This window comes from Cataglyphis hispanica, chromosome 2 (assembly GCF_021464435.1).
Source record: "Cataglyphis hispanica isolate Lineage 1 chromosome 2, ULB_Chis1_1.0, whole genome shotgun sequence".
NCBI classification, from domain to species: Eukaryota; Metazoa; Arthropoda; class Insecta; order Hymenoptera; family Formicidae; genus Cataglyphis; species Cataglyphis hispanica.
In genome coordinates, this window is record NC_065955.1 from 7,254,756 (window position 1) to 7,275,943 (window position 21,188).

General features: G+C 28.2%; 4 protein-coding genes across 7 annotated transcripts; 3 read left to right on the forward strand and 1 right to left on the reverse strand.

Moving 5' to 3' along the window:
- Positions 1 to 291: 291 nt before the first annotated feature.
- LOC126858779 (TNF receptor-associated factor 6) lies at positions 292 to 2,586 on the forward strand. 2 transcript variants are annotated; one of them, XM_050609351.1, is made up of 6 exons: positions 292 to 334; positions 440 to 499; positions 731 to 861; positions 948 to 1,156; positions 1,231 to 1,348; positions 1,429 to 2,586. In XM_050609351.1, the coding sequence occupies exons 2-6, from the start codon at positions 443 to 445 to the stop codon at positions 1,985 to 1,987; spliced, it is 1,074 nt and encodes a 357-aa protein (XP_050465308.1). In that variant the 5' UTR covers positions 292 to 334; positions 440 to 442; the 3' UTR covers positions 1,988 to 2,586. The 2 variants fall into 2 exon arrangements, with proteins under 2 accessions (XP_050465308.1, XP_050465307.1); XM_050609350.1 differs by having other exon boundaries at positions 1,228 to 1,348; positions 1,429 to 2,584.
- Positions 2,587 to 3,882: 1,296 nt separating this feature from the next.
- On the forward strand, positions 3,883 to 6,080 carry LOC126858789 (polyprenol reductase-like). Of its 2 annotated transcripts, XM_050609378.1 has the most exons (6): positions 3,884 to 4,667; positions 4,791 to 4,920; positions 5,067 to 5,215; positions 5,297 to 5,485; positions 5,570 to 5,865; positions 5,936 to 6,080. In XM_050609378.1, exons 2-6 carry the CDS (start codon positions 4,850 to 4,852, stop codon positions 6,026 to 6,028), a joined length of 798 nt encoding a protein of 265 aa, XP_050465335.1. In that variant the 5' UTR covers positions 3,884 to 4,667; positions 4,791 to 4,849; the 3' UTR covers positions 6,029 to 6,080. The 2 variants fall into 2 exon arrangements, with proteins under 2 accessions (XP_050465334.1, XP_050465335.1); XM_050609377.1 differs by having other exon boundaries at positions 3,883 to 4,920.
- Positions 6,081 to 6,335: 255 nt separating this feature from the next.
- Positions 6,336 to 8,583, reverse strand: LOC126858781 (tumor suppressor candidate 3). Its single transcript, XM_050609354.1, has 8 exons — positions 8,197 to 8,583; positions 7,931 to 8,109; positions 7,711 to 7,828; positions 7,500 to 7,640; positions 7,231 to 7,371; positions 6,936 to 7,086; positions 6,644 to 6,809; positions 6,336 to 6,465 (listed from the first exon to the last, which is right to left on the reverse strand). Exons 1-8 carry the CDS (start codon positions 8,278 to 8,280, stop codon positions 6,450 to 6,452), a joined length of 996 nt encoding a protein of 331 aa, XP_050465311.1. The 5' UTR covers positions 8,281 to 8,583; the 3' UTR covers positions 6,336 to 6,449.
- A 335-nt stretch (positions 8,584 to 8,918) lies between these two features.
- LOC126858750 (hyaluronan mediated motility receptor-like) lies at positions 8,919 to 17,050 on the forward strand. Of its 2 annotated transcripts, none has more exons than XM_050609268.1 (15): positions 8,919 to 9,248; positions 11,465 to 11,640; positions 11,954 to 12,238; positions 12,316 to 12,540; positions 12,619 to 13,095; positions 13,200 to 13,382; positions 13,476 to 13,691; positions 13,908 to 14,102; positions 14,218 to 14,351; positions 14,460 to 14,832; positions 14,951 to 15,172; positions 15,272 to 15,337; positions 15,441 to 15,541; positions 15,617 to 15,770; positions 16,352 to 17,050. In XM_050609268.1, exons 1-15 carry the CDS (start codon positions 9,203 to 9,205, stop codon positions 16,523 to 16,525), a joined length of 3,027 nt encoding a protein of 1,008 aa, XP_050465225.1. In that variant the 5' UTR covers positions 8,919 to 9,202; the 3' UTR covers positions 16,526 to 17,050. The 2 variants fall into 2 exon arrangements, with proteins under 2 accessions (XP_050465225.1, XP_050465226.1); XM_050609269.1 differs by having other exon boundaries at positions 8,920 to 9,248; positions 13,476 to 13,676.
- The last annotated feature ends 4,138 nt before the right edge of the window (positions 17,051 to 21,188 follow it).

The window sequence follows — 21,188 nt, forward strand, 5'->3', positions numbered from 1 at the left end:
AAGTAATTGATCAACGTTATAATTACTTTTACTATTCTATTATCACCAGAGCAAGGCTCTTCTGGTAACGTAGAAATATACTATCTTATTATCATCATAAGAATAGCAAAACTCTTCCGGTAACGCAGAAGTATACTATATGAAATGAAAACTTCAATTGTGCCTCACTAATTTACTATAATATATTAGGTTGGGAAAAAAGAAATCCATTATTTTTTCGATAGATGGCACGCAAAAATAATGGATTTCTTTTTCCCCAACCTAATATGTTGAATCGAATAGTATAAAGAGTGTGCTTTCATAATTCTGTGATACTTATATAAAATTATTTGTAGTAAGTTTTATAGTAAACATTGCTTATGTAAGAAAATGAAAAAAGTTTATTACATTGTAATCATGTTGACTTAGTTATCTAAAATTTAATAATCTTATTGCAGAGGTGATGGAAAAACCAAATAGCGTGACTATATCTGCTAAAATCGCTGAGGAAAATGTAACCATACGTATTTTTTATCTGTTATTTATAAAAACTAAAATATTCTTTTTTCTTGTAACAATTTAATGGCTTCTTTTTTATGATTGTTTGTCAAATAAAAAATTAATTTTTGATTATCAGACAAAACTAATCTCCATTGCTAACTTTCACAATATTATACTTGCACTTACTGTAAAATTCTATACTAATATGGTCATTCATTTGTAAATCCATTTGCAATTTCGTTACACACAGTGTCATGAGAGTATCAAAGGTTACGTAGAGCCTAGATTCGAGTGTCCCATTTGTCTAACATGGCTACGCGATCCAATTTTAACATCTTGCGGACATAAATTCTGTTCACAGTGCATTTATACTTGGCTTGAGTAAGTTGTATTTTATTTCAAAATCATTATGTGTTAAGATCAATTTATCATTGCATACAAGTTAATTGTTTATCATACATTATCAGAAAAGAAGGTGCTTGTTGTCCAGTCGATAGTCAACCCTTGAAATATGGGAATGATCTCTTCAGAGATCTTTATACTAGTAGAGAGATATCTCAGAAACGTACAATTTGTCCTTATCAGCAATTTGGTTGTCAAGTAGAATTATCTCCTGTGGATATGGAAACGCATATTAGTCAATGCACTTATAGAAGAAATCTTCCAGAATCTCAAGGTACATTTTATATATAAAATCAGAAATGAACTATTCCAATTTTCTTTTAATGTATTCTTGCAATTGTTTAGCAATACAAAATACTAATAATGCAATGTCTGCGGAATCAAAATTATGGGACCCACCTCCAAAGAATGGGACACAGATTACAGACAAAGAAGAACTTTCTCCCGATTGGCAACAGTTACTCAAGTATTTTAAACATAAAATATGGATACTGTGTATTCATATTATATCAAAATATATATAAAAATTATAAACTTTATTTCTAGAAATCTGTATGAAAGGATAGTAGTTTTGGAACAGGAAAATCGCGAGCTCTCTATAACAGTGTCTAATCAGAAAAATCAGCTTGCAATTATGTGTTTACGAAATTGTAATGGAGTTTACATATGGAAGTTACAATCCTTTCAAGAGAAACTTGCAGCTATGATCAACGATCCATTAAAAATGTTCTACAGTCCGGGTTTTTACACGAGTTCGAATGGATATAAGATCTGCGCCAGAATTAATATATCTTCTAAAGATTCGAATTATCTATCTTTGCTTTTGCACATTATGAAATCGGAGAACGATGATGGTTTAGATTGGCCGTTTAATGGTACAATGCACTTTGTATTAGTACATCCGCAAGATTCGGAGAAAAATATACGCGAAATAACATCGTCGAGACCAGATCTCGAAGCATTTCGAAAACCCACGTGCGAATTGAATAAACGTAGCTTCGGTTATACCGAATTTGTACGCATATGCGACATATCCAATTTTCTGCAAAATAATAATCTAATTTTTAGAATAGAAGTTCGCGCGCACAATTTAACATACTCCTAATATAACACGTATTTAGAAATTTCTTTTCTATCTTGCTAGTTTAATATCATAGTAAAAGCTAATGCTAATTGTAAGTAATTATTATAAACTAAAACGAAGAATAATCACATTTTACTTATAAATATATAATTTAGATATAAATAATTTGAAATTACATGTATATTTTGTAAGTTTTGCATTAAACTTTCTAAATATATTATTTGTCAAATTCGAGAGGAAACCAAGAAATAAAGAGTAGCAATTGTTCATATATTAAATGTTACAAATATTTAATATTTGCAAGAAATGATTATTTTTTTATATGATTTGTTTTTTAAATGATTGTATTTTTTATTAAATTGTCATCTATTTTTTTGAAGTTTTTAAAATTTGATACATACCTTACTAAGTGTATGCTATGCAGTCAGTTAAAATTACTTTCCAAATCAATTCATGAATAATAAAATATTTTTTTTTTTTAAATATATCTTATCATATTTGACCTTATTCTTAAATGCATATATATTATAATTCCTCTATTTATTCTGCAGCTATATTGAATTATGATATTAGAAGCGTGTAATCTTTTTCTTATGAAAAATGTCAAAATAAATTAGTAATAATTGTTAAATTTATATTATTATATAATAAAGTTTGTATTACTATAATAATTTCAGTATACATATCGTTTCAATATTATATATATATTATATGTATATATTTCAGTATTATATCGCACTATTCGTGCTTTATATAATATAGGTATGCCGAAATTACTATTTATTATCCTATATTAGTAAATGCATATCTTAGTCTCTTAGTATGTGTCTTATTTTCAGTATGAACTTTACAGCAATTGATTTCTGAAGATTTATGATTATTTATTGCTCTACACAGTCTACACAATCAGAAAAAAAAATTGTTATAAGATATAATTGTTATAAAGTATATTTCATTAATTTATACAATTCATTTATTAAATCTATATATAAATATATATATAGATATATATTTATTTACTTATTTACGTATGTATAAATACTAAACCTCTAATAATAAACATTTTCTATAGCAAAAAAGTATCAAGAGACACAGTAGTGTCTCTCAAAAAAGTATCAAGAGACACAGTAGTAAACATTAAGCTAAATTGCTGAATATATATACATATAACAGATAACATTTATCGAATATTTATAGATTTATAAATGATTTACAGATAATATATTATTCACGCACATATTTATTACGACATCGCTAAATGTCACTTAAAGAATTTCAATGCGAAGCAGCGAGGCATTCAGGATATCAAGAAACACGTTAACATCTCGGAATACATAATAATAATAATAATAATAATATTTATTATAATAATTATTATCATATAATAATTATATAATTATTATTATTATTAAATAATAATAATAATTATTATTATTATTATTATCATTATTATATTATTATTTTTATTCAGTTAGCACAATTTTTAATATAAATATTTTTCTAAGAAATTAAAACAATTTTATATAACAGTTTTTTTAGTTAAAATGTTTTTATTTAAATAACAATAAAAGAAATAAATTTAGCATAAATTCTTATTTATTTGGCGCAATTTTTTATATCATTATTTTGTAGAATATATTTGTACAACATTTTTTGTTAGAAAAATAATTTATATTTTTATAAGATTTTATTTTTAATAATTTAACACTATTTTATAAATGCGCATATTTTTTCACAACTTGGTTCCTTTTTTTATCTTTTTACTTTTCTTTTTATGTTATTGCAAATATAAATAACATTTTAGCAAATTTTAATGAGTCTAAAAAATAAATGAAAATATTACAAGAACTAGAAATTTTTATATTGTTTTTTTTTCAGTTTTTATTATAAATTATTTTTAAACGGGGAGCACACACTTTTGCATAAGCGCATAACTATAAGCATAAGGAAATTGATTGGTTCATTTCCTTATGCATATATTTGTGGACCAATCAATTTCTTTATGTTTATGATTATGCGCTTATGCAAAAGTGTGTGCTCCTCGCTTTGTCCATGATACTATAACTTGTGTATGATAGTTAAATAATTATTCAGCCATCAAATACAAGTAATATAGAGTGATATACCATCGAACATAAACAAAACTTTTATATTTAACTATCAAAGACAAGTAATATTATGGAGAAGAATAATTTATGATGGAAGGAAAAGAATATAAAATTTCTAATTTTCTAAATAACAAAATCGAAAATGAGGAAACTCAATTTTTATTTTTTTTACTTTTGTTTTCTATGCTCATACAAGATATTAGTATGCGACATAAATATACGTGTGACCTTTATATAAAATAGAAATACAAAAATAAGTAAAGAAGAAAAATAAGAAAATAAGAAAAAATTCAGTAGTGATCGATCAAACTTAATCGTACGAATAAATAAAAATATCGAGTAAAATTAATAAATTCTTTAAGTGACATCTAGCGATGTCGTAATAAATATGTGCGTGAATAATATATTATCTGTAAATCATTTATAAATCTATAAATATTCGATAAATGTTATCTGTTATATGTATATATATTCAGCAATTTAGCTTAATGTTTAATAAACTATACGCCATTGATACAGTAGTCTGCACGAAGAGTGGAACATTGTATTAACTCAGACTTTCTAAAAGAGAAACTACAGTTCAAGGAGAAATTGTACAGTTAAAAATTCATCATATTTACAGTTATCTGATCAGTTTAATAACAAACATTACTATAATAAAGAAATGGATATAAATATTATATGTCTCGTTTTCATTATATTTGCATTGTTTATAGTGTTATCTGGATTACTATCCAAGTATATACATGCTTATTTACCTATAATACCAACAGATATGTATAGCAAGTATGTTATTGCAAATAATACACGTAATATGATATTAACAAATTTTAATGTGCCTAAAAGGTAAGTTGAAAAACAAAATATTAAAAATCTAAAAATAATTACTATATAATTTATTGTATATTTAATAATAACTTATATTGTTAAAAATATTTTTTGAGAAAATAATATACATGCTTTAATAAGTAAATTTTAAATGTTCATTTTAGATGGTATAAACATTTTTATATTTTTTCTGGACCAGCATCGACTATTACACTTTGTTTCATTTTGTACAAATTTCTGTTTAATGGGAATATACCTGAAATTATATTTGCATTATTGGATATGTTATTAGGAACGTCAAGAAAACCTTTGAGTATGCGCTTCTTTTATCTGGAATTTATATTATCAATTATTTAAAAATATGTATATAACTATAATTTGATTATTCTTTTAGTACCAGTAAAAAATGTAATTTTAGCCATTGTTATATTAAATGTACACTGTTGGAAAAGAGTTTACGAGACATGTTATGTTAATGTATTTAGCGATCAAAAAATGAATATAATTATTTATTTGATTGGATTTATACATTATGCAGGAATATTTCTGTGTATAATAGGCGAATCTGAAGGATTTATTAGAGGTATATTTTCGAAAATATTTGCTAATATACTTACAATATTTTTCTAATAGTCTTTTGTCATAATTTATATTGTTTTAATTTCAGATTCAAATACAAATGTAATCTTGTACAAATTAACAACTATAGAATTAATTTGTGTGCTTATATGTTTATGGTCATCATACATGCAACTTAAAAGTAATTTTATTCTTGCGAGACTACGTAAGAATCAACATGGCGATATTGTATCTAAAGAGCATAAGATACCATTTGGTGGATTATACAAGTATATATCAAGTCCACTACAACTTACAGAAATAATTATATACATAATGTTATCTGTGATTCTTTGGCAAGCTTCTACATTCCATTACATTACTATTTGGGTTATAACAAATCAGGTATAAAGAATAGCTCTATATATTTTTCTTCTCTTGATAAAAGCTAAGAATACAAATCATCTCTTTTTAGTTGAAATGTGCAATTCTGTCTCATGAATGGTATCACAAAACTTTCAAAAATTATCCAAAAGAGAGAAAGATTTTAATTCCTTATATCTGGTAATAAAGAAAAATATCAGAAAGAAAAACCAGGCCATTTATATCATTTTCCGAGGATAACATAGATAGGAGTCAATAATTTTTATATATATATGCAAATATAGTTATAATTATTATATGTTATTAAATTATTATATGTTAATGAATGCACACTGAATTAAGAGCTCAATAAGTTTAATAATAAGTTTTCGCTATTGTATTAGTTTAAATATATATTTTCATACAATAGTGCTTATTTCAAGAATAATAATCAAATACTAATTTTTTTTACAATACAATAAAGATATTGACACAACAATTATAACAATATATAATTTTTTATCCTTTATTTGTGTAAAATCTTCTTGATTTTCTATTTCATACAAAATTGTCAAATGTTTGACATTATAATGAAAAATGTATGAAAATGTTTTTTCTCCATTTAATTATTTGAATAATAAGCTGAAACAGAAAATTATTCTTCCCTGGGATACAAATGTAACAAATTCTTATAAAGATTTAAATATGAAGCATGATGATATTAATATTTTTTTTTTTAATATTTCCATCAATATCATCATGCTCCAATATAAAATGTTTATATTAATTTATATCTAGATCAAATGTTTTATATACATACCTATATGGATAGCCTTGAGCTTTATTTCTAAATATTGATAGAAGAAGACTAAAGAAAATTGCGACTATTCCCAAACCTATCACAGCAAATATCCTGCGCTTTTTAACATCACTTTTACGAGCTGCAGCCTCAGTCATTAGAATCATTCCTATTACTACTGCTCCATCTTTTCAGATATATACAATTAAGGTCTATATTATAATATAAGTGCAAACTCAATTTTCTGTATCTTTATACAGATCTCTTTTTAAATGAAGAAATTTCTTAAAAAATTTATATAGGACAAGGATACTTATAACCATAACAATATAGGTTTCTAACACAAACTGTCCTTGAGAGGAACCATGAATATAAGCTACATTTCCATTTGGTACTTTGTGGATAAAAGGTGGACCTCTAATATGATTCCACATTTGTCCAGATGTCATAGTTAAACTGAAAAACTAGAAACATAACTGAATTAAAATTATTTGTTTAAAAAGTAATAAAAAATTTATACATTATACATATATATATATATTAATTTTTGTTATAAGTGAAATGTATATATGTAATATATCTACATAATATATATGAAATATACCTACCAAAGCACCAAGTCCCCATATGGTTTTGTTATAAATAAAGTCCAAGTTGTTACGTCTCAGATATAAGAAACCTCCTATCAGAACTAACAACATTACTACTGCTACTGTGCCAGAGTAATTTGGTGGTCTAAATACCCTGATCTGTAATTTAAAATATATATAAAATATTATTATTACAAAGTTAAATAAAATAAGTATTACAAATATCAGCACAATTTCAATGCAATGAATGCGACAATGGAAAATTGAAAAAACTGTAATAGTGTCACCTGAATATCCGTACGTTCACCAATCCATTTTGCTATTGCTTCTGCGGCAAATCCTACTCTCTGGATATCCATAGTATCAGCAGGCTTTGGTTTACCTTTAGGTGGAAAATGCATGTACACTGGCGCAGTGTTCAACTTCATCTATAATAAATTCTGTATTAATCATATTCTTTATCGCATTCATCTTTTCCAAATAATATTTTTTGCTTACCAATTGAAATACATCTGATCCTTCGTCAAAGTCAATAGAAACAAAGAATAACTTGTTGGAGTATACCTGAGAATATCGAAATGAATTGGCTACTATCATAAATTCATCATTGGCATGTCTAAAATTATGATAAACAATTATTTACGAAAAACAATTATTATTTAATACATTTATACTCTCGTAATAATCTATTTAAGAGAATGGACACGTATCAGTTTACCTGCAAATCTGACATTGCCTCTGAGGTGCCATAGCAGTAAACATAACTATGATAGAATAATTTCTCGGAGTGGCTTTGATATATTGTTTAAATTTTGGTCCATTGAATTTCAATACTGATCTCTTCATAGCCATTTCCATCAATTGTTGTACGCGCTCCGTTAAGGAGGAACCTTGATTCTGTGAGGAAAAAAAATAACATTTCAGAAACACATGGGTAGACTTGACCTGAAAATAATGGTATATGAAAGATCAAGAAACTCTCACGTTTTTCGTTCTATACTGACAAGCGACATAGCCTAAGCTCAAAACGAATACAACCAGGAATGTAACATAAAGTTTATACTTCATCGTAAACGAAGGATTAATATGCCACGAAATTTACGAGAAACGAGACCGGCGACCACGATACACATTAAGTAGCGTTAGCAGCCATTGGTATATTGATAATCGCGTCAATCGCGTGGACTACGATATCGTCCGAAGCCTTATTGGTCCATCGAATACAACGTGGCATTTGACATATTTCGCATGTTATTCGCTTTTCCTTTTACAACATTCAAACTGCATTTTCGCTTATTTTAATTGTTAAAAAGCGTAGAAAGTTAACAAATATCTTTGTTTCGCTTTCACTTTATATACTTGAAACATTTTTCGCAATTTAAAATTTGTATCTAGTACTTGCAGGAAAGAAATAGGAGACAGACAGAAAGAGAGAGAGAGAGAGAGAGAAAATATTTCAAAAAAATATGCAATACAGATCCTTAATTCTAATAATAATATATAATAAAATTAATTAGATAATAATTTATCTAATAATTGAATAATTCATACAAAATATGCATTTTCTTCAAGGTACAGTGCAATTTGCACTATGCAAAGTGCAAAGAGACACTACAATGATGCAAGCAAACGGATCGACCGCTGATTGGTCGCTTGTGCAACGGCTCGCAAACTATATGACGAATCGGCAGCATCCTCGCGGTCGCACAACCGTCATTTCAAATTGAATGTAACCGATGCGACAAGTCGTGTCAAGAGTCCTGGAAGCGAGGAGAGCAGTGTTCTGTTCGATGCGATCAAGCGCGGGTCGCATCTCCTTCCTCGCACTGGCGGGGTACGTGACGTAGAAGACCATCAACGGTAAGAAAAAAGAACACGTTGGTCGGTGCCAACGGCCATTGCTTCTTATCGTGCGCGTTCCCCTTGGTAAACTCGCAGAGCGAACTTGGATTTGTTGATTAAAGAATATATACACTCGCGATAAGGCGATATGTCTTTCTCGAAGGCAAGGATACAGCGGTTCAACGAAATTGGAAGTAAGTTGTTTGTTATAATAAGGACTTGTTGCGTCAACAATGTGTAGCTTTTATTGGGTGATTAATCCTGCTTGACGGTTTCTTATTTATTTATATATGAGAAGAGAAATAATGGAATCTTAGAATTTTTCGATTGCACGTGTATTTATCGAACGCGATAAAATATTTAATGCCGCCTTGACGGTTTTTATTTTTCGAACGTTTTTATCAATACATAATTGTAGCTATATTCATTGTTGCTTTTTTAACTCTTGTGAATTATTTGAAATAAGAATTGACAAAATATAGTTTTTGCTATGAGGATTGCTTTTTTATTGCTTTTTTGAATGCTTAATATCTATATCAATATACAATTAATTGATAAGATAAACTATTTTTTTATTGCAACAAATTTCTTTAAAATGAGCTAAAAAAATTCCATGGAATTCGTCTTTATAATATTTTGCGTAATTGTTTAATAATTTATAATTTCGGATGTATGTGTGGCGGGAAAATTTTGATAGAGATAGAGTTAGAGAAAGAGAAGTCTACATATACATGTACATACATATGAATAATAATAAAACTATATGAGGTTGAGCAAAAGTTCGTCTTGTTTTTTCACTAAAAATAAAAAACAGAACGAACTTATGCATCAATCTTTACGCATTGTATTATAATAATTATATGTATGTTACATTTCGATAGAATTTGTTTTTCCATTACAAATTAAACTAACAATCCAATGGAATTGATATTATTATTATGATGTGATTGTATTGCATTATTGTGTATTTTTTATCTTTTTAATTAGAGAAAAAATTATATTTGTATGAAGAAGTATTGAAACAAATATGTTACAAAATGTTTATATTTATAAAACGTATTTGCATGTCGTTTTCTTATATCTATTTGTGCATTTTGTATTTTTCCAGGCTCGTAAAATGAGTTTGTATTTTAATATTTTTCTTTATATATACAATATATATATATATATATATATATATATATATATATAATACACAATTTACATACGCTAAATAAAAAATTATTACTTTGATAATGTAATATTATTAATATAAATATTATTTTGATAATATAGAAAAGTAAATGCAAATAATTCCCGTTACATACGATACATGCATTCAGCTTGCAGATAATTTCTAATATATTGTTATTGCACATGTGTACAAAACGCTCAAAAGTTTTTTCATTATAAATTTCATTCTTAAAATCTAGGTAAGAGATAGTAATGTGAAATCGATTATGAGATTTATATATGTCCTATTTTAATTAATTTAAATCAACCATAAAAAAATATGATCTATTTCATATTCTTCTGTTTTTTGATTATAATTATTCTCGCCACTTGTATTTTTAGTTTTTTTGTAAAGTTTTCTTATGTTATTGTGTAGATAACTTCAAGTAAAAAAGAGATAAATCGTATATTTCACATTCGTTATTTTTTTCTTACATTTTATATATTGTTGTGTCTGTCTCAATTTAAGGACCTTTAAATTTCATATATTGATCCCCGCAAAAAGAACGCGCGACAGACAATAAAAGAAGAAGACGCTTTATTGCGTATGGACACGATGGGGTGATGGGGTGGGAACATTGCCGGCTCTACACCTGGTTATTCTACGACCCCATAGAGATGTATCCCTCGCATTTAGAACAGCTGTCTTTCCCATTTGCGCCTGTTTCTTCCCGTGCGCGCCAAAAGGAAATCTATTTAACCGTATCTTTTTTCTTTATGTTCTCTTCCTTGCGTTGCACGTTTACGTTGCGGTTACGGATGTTATACAATATTATTACTTATAAAAATAATTCTTATAAATCTGCCAAATTTTAATTTATATATATCCCAAAAATAACTAACGGAAGCTCATCTGCTATTATTGATGATTTAATTTTCGATATTGATAAATCTAATAATTTTTTTATACAATCAGAAATTAAAATATTAGAATATTAAGATTAAAATATAAAAATAATAATTATATGTGTGTGTGTGTATGTATATATATATATATATATATATATATATATATATATATATATATATATAATTTCTTTTAAATCATTAAAATGTGTTAACTTTGTAGCAAAATATGTATTTCCAAATGATATCAGTAGATCAATGATGATATAATATTAAGATCTGCAAACGAGAAAATGATTATTTATAGATAGATTTTGTATGTTATTCATTAAGATATGTTACAATTTTGCAGGTGAAACACCTCCGCCGGGCGCTTACGATCCAAAATTCGACATTAAGGTAAAAGGACTTGTTATCGAGAAAGCTGATAGATTTTTAGAAACTAAAAGCACAAGCAATGCAGAATGCAATGTTTCGATTGCATCAGGAAAGAGTAATACAACCACATCAACTTCTCTTTTTCGAACGGTAAGACTTATTAAATTTGCCGCCGATTGAATAGCAATAATGAAACAAAGCTTTGCTTATAGAAATACATAATATAAAATGAACAACTACAGGGAGAGAACTGTGTATATATTGTTATTAATTAATCTGTAAATATATGGATTTTTTAAAATATAATTATCTGCGGTTAACTAATTTGACATTATAGATAGTATATTTGAATGAGAAAATGTATAAAAATATGCCAGATTATTTTTGAGATGTTATATTCAAATATATTACTGAACTTGAATATATTATAAAATTAATTGTAATCATGTTTTTATTTTATTAGCCTCTATTGCCGCGGAAAAGATTGATCATGAAACCAACAGAGTCTGATAAAACAAAAAATGGACACACATTATTGAACAAAAATCAAAACATGAAATATGAATCTGACCAACAACTTGCGGATCTTCAAGTAGAATGTGTGAATAAAGACAAGACTATACAAGAACATGAGAGGCACATAGAGGAAATGAAGGAAGATGTGCAAAAATTAGAAGCCGAGATAGAGGAACTACACAAGAAACAAAATGAAATGGAAATGCAGCATATGGAAGATATAGAAGCAATGGTTAATATTATATTTCCAAAAAGAGAAATTATTTATTATTTACCAATGTCAATATTGTTATGCTTTTTAATTTACAGGCTAAATTGCAACAGGAAATAATAAACAATCATGATGATAAGCATCAAGCAGAAGTGCAACTGCTTCGCTCTCAATTATTAGAAGTATCCGAAAAAAAAGAACGAGAGATCTCAATGCGAAAGACAATGGAAACAGATCTCAGAAATCATGCAACCGAACTATCAAGAAGAATAATAGCATTAGAAGCTGAATTGTGTGCTAAGAAAGAAGAGAATAAAACAATGGTAAATTAGATCGTTTTATTTTAAAAAAGCATGATATATAAACTGCTATATTAAAAATATATTTTTTTTTTTTAATAGATTGAGAATCTTGAAACGCGCATTGAAGAATTATTAAACACATTAAAAACGATAAAACACGATCATGATACTAAAATTGGATTATTACAAAAAGAAAAGAGTCAACTCGATGTTTATGTTATGGATTTGACTCAAGAACAATCTAATCTTGAATCTAAATTGGAAATAAAACAGAATGTTATTTTGGAACTTCAAGCTCAGTTATCTGCTCTACAGTGTGAATTAGATGAACTTAAGGCGGAATATGAGAAACTTACTGATGAGTCCATTAAACGAATTTCCGATCTCACTGACAAACACGAAAAAGAAGTACAACATTTAAAAAGTGACTTCATGAAAGAAAAGGAAAAATTATTAACAGAAAATGAAATTTATAAGACAAGTGAATTAGAAGCAAAAGCAAAAGCAAATGAAATAGAAGAAACAAATTCTTTTCTTGTAGAAGAATTAGAGGATCTTCAAAGACTTTATAAAGATGTATGTAACTTCTGTATATGTATATGTATATATGTATATACATATATTATAGAAAATATTATTTTAATTTTCTAATTTTTATTTAATCTTTTTATTTATTTTAGGCTTGCCATCGATTGCAACAAGCTCAAACTGAATTGGATCTTTCGAATGAGAAACATATTATTGCAGTAGAAAAGTATAAACAGAATTTAAATGAACTAAAAAATACACATATGGAGGATAAGTTGCAACTAGAGCAATTGTTAGAGAAAACCAAAAAAGACCATTTGACAGAACTAGAAAATGTAGGATATAAAAGTTTCCATTTTAATTGTAGTAGATGTGTATTTTTGTGCAATTATTTATTTTTATATTATATATATATATCTTTTCTATAGATTACACTAATGAGAGATAAAGAATTAGATGAATTAAAACAAGCCAGCATTAAAAAAATCGAAGAGGAAACTAAACGAATAATGAAACATGCTGAAGAAATAATAAAAAATGCAGAGTCTGATAAAAAAAACTTGTTGACAGCATGTCGTGCCGAAAATAAGGAACAAATTAAAAAAGTGATTGTTGAATGCGACGCGAAAGTAAGCGGAGCACACGTGCGTAAAGTACCAAACATCACTGACTAATTGCTTATTGTTTTTTGTGTGAAATCTAATTCTTTGGGCATTGTAAATTATATAAATTAGTATAAAATTATATGTATTCTGTAGATGCTTGCTTGTAGATGTTTTTTAACTTTCTGTGATGTTTGAGAAAATTTTTGGTATAATGGAGTAACATCTCAGATATTAAAGCAGAATTTTTGTATTCAGATCAATGCCATGATGAAAGAGGCACAAAACACTGTGGAAGATGAAATGCGACTTAACAATGAAAGATACAAAGCATGTTTGGTTCGCATGGAATTGGAACATGTTATATTAGATGAAAAACTTTCGCAAAAAGATACTGAAATCGCCAAACTCTCTACAACACTTGAGGAGCTTAGACAATCTATAGAAACTCAGGTGACTATGCGTTACAACTGACATTGTGAATAATACATGCATAGTATATGCTGTTCATAATACATGCATAGTACATGCTGTTCATAATATAATAATGACAAATTGCGATTTTTAGGAAAGTTTTAGTCAAAGTTTGCAAATTGAGTTGGATAAAGCAGAAACCGAATTGGCGGAGAAAAAGGAAGAATTGAGAGCTTTAAAGGATCGCATCAGAACAGAAGGGGCTGAAATGGTTGCTAGGAAAAAAAAGTGGGTGATATTGATAAATATTATTTTTATAATACTCAATCTCTAATTTACTTAATTTTGATGAATGGTTATTAAAAATTAATTTAAACATCTTATACAAATATTTAGGTTTGAATTAATAACAGCCGATAATAAAGCATCTCTTATTGCGCTTACTAATCGTTTGGCGCAGAGTAATGCTGAAGTAGAAAAACTACAAGATGATTTGAAACATAGTGAAATTTGCATACGCGAACACAGAGATTTGCTTAATGCAATGCGCAATAGCTCACAATTGGTGGATGAGCAGATTCACATAGTCATGAAAGAATTGGATACTCAGAGAGAGCTGGTAGATCAACATAACATTGATAATGTATCTCAATTGGAATCAATAAAATCTATTTTTGAGACACAAATCGAGGACCTGAAGCAAAAAGCAGCAAAAGAAATTTCAAAACTCCAGAAAGATTTTGAACAGAAATCTTTACTAAACAATGAGGTAATTACTTATTATTGTCTTCATTTTGAAATTATATTCACTTTGTACAATTTACGAATTTACACTGTTAAAATATTTCTAAATGATTTTTAATTTAAGTTATTAAATTCTATTGTAGTTAAAACAGCAACTTGATGAAATGAATAAAAAACTGCATGCTGCGCAAAATCTATTACTCTATTTCGAGGAACTAACTGATGCTCAAAATCTTGATGTTTCACGATTGGAGTTAGAAAATAGCAAATTATTAGAACAATTCAAGAGTCAGGAGGAAGAATTAGAAAAAAATAAACAATTACTTGAAGATCAAGCAGCACAGCATAAAACTATCACTGACATAGTAAGTTCGAATATATTATCAAAATGCAGAACCATAGCTTAACGTGCATTTATTATTAATTAATAATTATTAGTAATTATATACTTCAAACATTTATAGACAAACAGTCGGATAGAAGAGCTTTCTCAACAACTGGAGTTAAAAACAAAAGAAAAAGATGCAGAGGTAATAATCTTTTTTGAAAATTACTAAAAAATTTATCGTTTTGTTGCAGTTAAACTTTATAAAAAAATAAAACATTATCAAAGAATAAAATGTCTTGTTACAGGTAACCGCTTTATTATTAGAGCAAGAACGAATCAAATCTTTAGAAAATATCCTTACACAACAACTTCAGGAAGAAAAAGCGCAACGAGAAGAGGCCGAAGAGTGAGTACGATTTGACAAAAGAACTTTTGATTATGAATTTTCAAAACAATTAACAATGTATTTTATTCTATACAGAGAAGTCAAGAGAATTATAAAATTGTACGACCATCTCAAGAAGGATTATGAGGAAATTAGTGATAAGTACGCTGAAATAATCGGTCATCAAAATCCTAAACAAAGAATCAAACATGTTACTCATCTAAAAGAAAAGAATTATCATTTGGAACAGGTGCGTTCGGAAAGGTTCATTGTTGCGTTCGCATTTCTTATTACACTTTTTGCTGTTATTTTGATGTATGATTATTTAATTTGATGTGTATGTGTGTGTATATATATATATATATATATATATGTATATGTATATATACGTCTATATATGTATATATATATGTATATATTTCTTTTTACTTCGAAGTATATTTTTAATGAAATTGCTGCTATATCATTAAAAAAAAAAAAAAAAATTGTACGCAATGTCATTTGCACTCACATATCCAATGAGTAATGCAATAACATATGACGTTTGAATTTGGCAGAATGTATGAATTGTGATGTATACATTCTATATTCTAATTATTATGTAAATAATATAACAATATTTTCTATTTATGTTTTATAGAGTTTTTTTATAGAAATAAATATTTTTATACTTAAGCAACTCTACATTGCATTTTTATTTGTCCAATAAAGCATATAATACTGAATTGAATTGATTATAATTATAAATAAAAATGTATGTGTGATGTGTTGTTTGCATTTTTATATATTTTGCTTTTGTCTTCTCTTATTAAAAATAATGATTTGTTTTAGGAAGTACGTGCCAAGATAAAAATAATCGAACAACAACAAAAGACCATAGAAAAGTTAAAAACTGAAGAAAAACGATCTCATTGGAAAGGCAAGGAAAATGTAGGAATGATACATTCGACTCCCCTTGCTTCACCACATAAAACACTGACGCCGTTAAGAAGTCGAAACGATTAATTTTAAACAGTTTTAAATAATTCAATAGCTTATCTTCTCGACTTATCAATTTACAAATATTTAATAAAATTTATAATTTACAAAGATTACAAATATTTAAAATGAGTTGTGCTCGGAATAATTTCTTGACAAAAGAACTGAAAAAAATGTTCATTGCGAATACTTGTATTGTTAAAGAATAGAAAATATGATTTCTCGAAAAAAAATATAGTTTTTTATAAATTATAAAATAATTGTTAATATTTCTGTACTGTTAATTTTGATAATAATTTAAAGCTCAAATAAGTATGTATATTGATCAGGAAAAGGAAAACAATAAACATATTTTAACACAATTTACACTTGCGCAACGAGTACTGTGCCAAGCTCTTAATTAGCCCTTTTCCTGATCAATATACATGTCAATTTTGACATATATTTTAAACCTGACGTGAATGTTTTCGGCAACATTTTTATTATAGAACATGTAAAATATTTTTAATATATTTTATTTTTAATGAGATTTTTGTATGATTTTGTATGAACATCGTGAATAGATTATAATTAATTTAAAACATAGCCGTAATTTACTTCTCAAGCCTACTTCTATTTTATTTTTGATTAATATAAAAAATTTTGCTACAATATATTTATACACACATCATGTATATATAGTATATATATGTAGTGTGTGTGTATATATATATATTTGTTTATATTTATATAAATTCATGATACTCTCTCGTAAAAATTTTTATCTTAATAAAATCATCTTTGAAATAATAATATAATGTGTTCTTATAAATTTCATAAAATATATATTCTATATAATATAGTGTTTTAAAAATTTTTGTGTGTACGAGTATTCTTTTACATTTACACACGAAAGTATAATTTCTATTCATAATTTTGTAAAGATAAAGCCAATTTTATTCCGAGCATTTCATAAATATACAGAATCACATCAAATAAAAAATTGATTCTATTATTCGAGCAAAAATATGATATATATTCTGTTCGAATAATAGAATCAATTTTTCTTATTAGTAATAACTATCGTAAAACATTTTAAATTATAATCATAATTGTAAAAAATTAGTATAATATTTATAATTAATACTATCATAAAAGTAAATAACAGTTGAGGAAGATAGATTAAATATTTAATATATGTGTATAATGCGTTAATCATTAATATTTTATTTGATGCGGTATTGTTCGCAAGAGATTATACGACAAAAAACCTGTTAGAATTATTAACAACTGATACATATATATGATTCTATACATATACATTTTATTATGCTCAGTCATGCGCTCGAAGTTGTCACGGCGTACGCTTGTATTTTATACATTCCATCCGTAGTAGCTCTTGACACCCGTAATCACTGCTCTTTGAACTCCTCTTCTCTAAGGTCAATAGCTACATGAATTTTAAACATCGCCGACATCCTTCACGATCTAATTAGTTTCCATCTTATCAGCGTGTCGTTTATTTACCGTTAATAGCGAGGGCTTGCCTGCTCCCTAAAAACAGCGTTTTCGTGTCAAGATGCAAGACTTACAATTAGATAGCTCGATCTCTATGACAAAACCCCGCGAATGTAATTTGCGAGGCGGGAACGGAAACTTTAGGAACAGGATTCGCTATATCATCGTGTAATTTGGATTTTATGCTTCGCGTGATCCTGTCGCGCCGGATTAGTCGCGACATATTAAGATGAATTTAAATGAATATATAATACCACGATCTTTATTTTCAAATGCAAATATCTAATGACTTACATTTATTAATCCTTTAAGATACATTTATTATTCCTGCAGCCTTAGCTGTGACTTGAATTTGGATATTCTCAATAATCTCTTGCGAGATTAAAAAGCGAATCGGATTAATGTTGATAGCATGTATATTGCTTTTTAACCATCATTATAATTGATGTAATGAATAAATCGAGTGAAAGTAAATGAATTCAGAAAGTTTTAAATATAAAATTTGAATCAGCGCTTTACATTTATTTATTTTAAATCAATTTGTGATAATTATAGTCTGCTGTATTGGAAAAATTCTTATATGTTTTATAAAAGAAATTTTATTAATCATATTTATGTCTTAAATTATATTTTCATTGATAAAATCTCTAATATTATAATTTTTTAATTTTTGTAAAATGCATGAATTTTATATATTAAAAAAATTATAAAATAAAATAAAATAAAAGTGTAAAGTTATTAAGAAAAAAAATGGTAAAAATGTAATATAAAATATGTAAAAGTGCAGTTTACGCTGCAAATCGATAAAAAAAACCTTTCGAAAGTAACCTGGACTTGAATGTATCATACATGTAACGCATGAGGTAGTTCACGAGAACATCCCAAGAAAGCGCTGGTATTCACATTTCCATAGTTTATGAAATATACTATTATTATAATTGAGAATTAACAACACATTGATTGATCGCATATTATTGCTTATATTAATTTTGAATTCGCGAACATTTAAATCATAATAGATCTATTCATTCTAATCTGCATAATTGCTTGATAATGATACGATATATCAATCTCGACATTAATGCACAACTATGTTAATATATTTTATTAAAAAAAAAATCTCAACTGCAAACAATCCATAAATGAAAACTAATTTACTAAATTCGCGACGCGTTTTGTACGCTATGATTTGCAATTCGAATTATCACTACTAATGGAATATTTTTGTCCACGCTTGACGCGTTTTGTTCATCAAAACGAGTCACGTTCTCTCGATCTACGATCCTTGCGTAAAAAATAAAAAATAAAAAAAAAAAAAAATCGATCACGGTTGTCGAGTGACCTCGCTTTCACAATTGACTCTATTTTGCGCGGTTCGCTTCCGAAAGGAGAGCTCTCTCTACTCGTCGACCTGCACCCCTGGAGCGACGAAAGGGGTAAAGACGCCGGAGGGGAAGGAAAGGAGTGAGCAGCGGTTGGCTGCTGCGCTGCAAGGATCTTGCTGCAGAAAAATTACCGGTTATTGCCGCCGCGGCACGTAATATGCACGGCGATGCCGACCTTTTTAAGGGGGTCAGGATTGACGTGCACTAGCGAGCCTACGCGCTAGAGCTGGCTAGCCGGAAGGGATTTGTGAGCGTGAGAGAGCTTTCCCCGGAGCCACGATAATTACCCCCAATGGTCAGCGGGAAAGCGGGTTTCACACCGCTTTTGGACGCGTATATCCCGGTATACATCCTACATTCTCCCGCTCCTCGCGCGCGCATTAAGTCGTAAGGATTAACGGATATGTCGAATCTCCTGCGCCGTCGTGTTACTTCCACCCCCCTTGGCGCATCGATAACGCGGTTGTTGTATGTGTGCGTCTACACGCGTGATTTCCCCGACAAATCTAATTTGCGCGAGAGAGGATGGCGTCTTACGCCCATTTCGATTGATTTCCTTTGTCCTTGAATCAGCGATATCTTCTGTGCGCTTTTGTCGGTTCGTTTTGTCGGTTGATTTTGAGATTGCTATTAATAAATCATTCTCTGTAATTATATTTTAAATAAAAAAATCTCAGCCATATTATATATTATCAATCGTCAATGTTTGCTCGACAACATGTGTGTTCGTCAAATCACATGCGACAGGCAACTTGCGGAAAACTAATAATCACAATCACAACTTGTGACGTTTGTTATTATTATATGTTTATACACAGAAAGAGATCGAGGGCGCGTAGGAACTTGGCGCAAATCCTGTTCCATACTAACTATTAGCCGGGTCTTGCGAATGCAAAGGAGATCCGAGTAATCCCGCACGTGTGACGCTGTAATTAAATATTTGTGTAACGCATACTGAAGGAGGAAGTGAGGAAGGCGGCTCCGCCGACATAAGTTTGTGTGCCGTCTAATTAAAGAGGCAATTAACTTAATCGCATTGTGCGCGTTCATTACGAGCGCATCTCGACCGAGATTCCGAGCACTTTTCTCATACTCTTCGACAGTTGCGCAAATTTCGTATGGAATAATATCTTTTATACGCATATGCACTATGAAAAACATATTTGCATTTACGGGTCTCTGCACAGATATTAATAAAGCAAATATGTATGGTGTAATATGAAACAAGTGTTGAAAATACTTCGGAGATTATTTATGTTTAATGTAGATAAAAAATTCTCTTTTTTATAATTTTTTTTTTTTTATTAAAAGATTATACAATTTTTTAAAACTATTAAAATCGCTTCCCGTGGTATTCTAAAATTTATCTTGTCTCATTATAGATTTATTTTATTCTTAATATCCCATGTTTTGAACATTATTTAAAAACCATTTCGATATACATATAATAAATGTGAAAATAATAATGCTGCAACTGAATAAAAAAATATAGATCTATTTACACGAAGATCTCTGCAGCAATATAATCCGAATAAGAGTTTACTGTATCATCGATTGCAACGTTATTACATATGTATAGTGTGACTGACATTAAATGTGTCTTTGGCTGCAATTCAATGATTTTTGTGTACATTGTATTTGTCGCGAACATCTAGCAATCTAGTTTGTATCAATGTTGGAATAATAAATACGGTCGCTGTGCTCGTAACAGACAATTAGAATGCATATATTCGCTCAAGAGATTAATAACGAAACATGGACAATATTCTGTAAATTTGTATTTTACGGAGTATGCGTTTTTTCTCGAG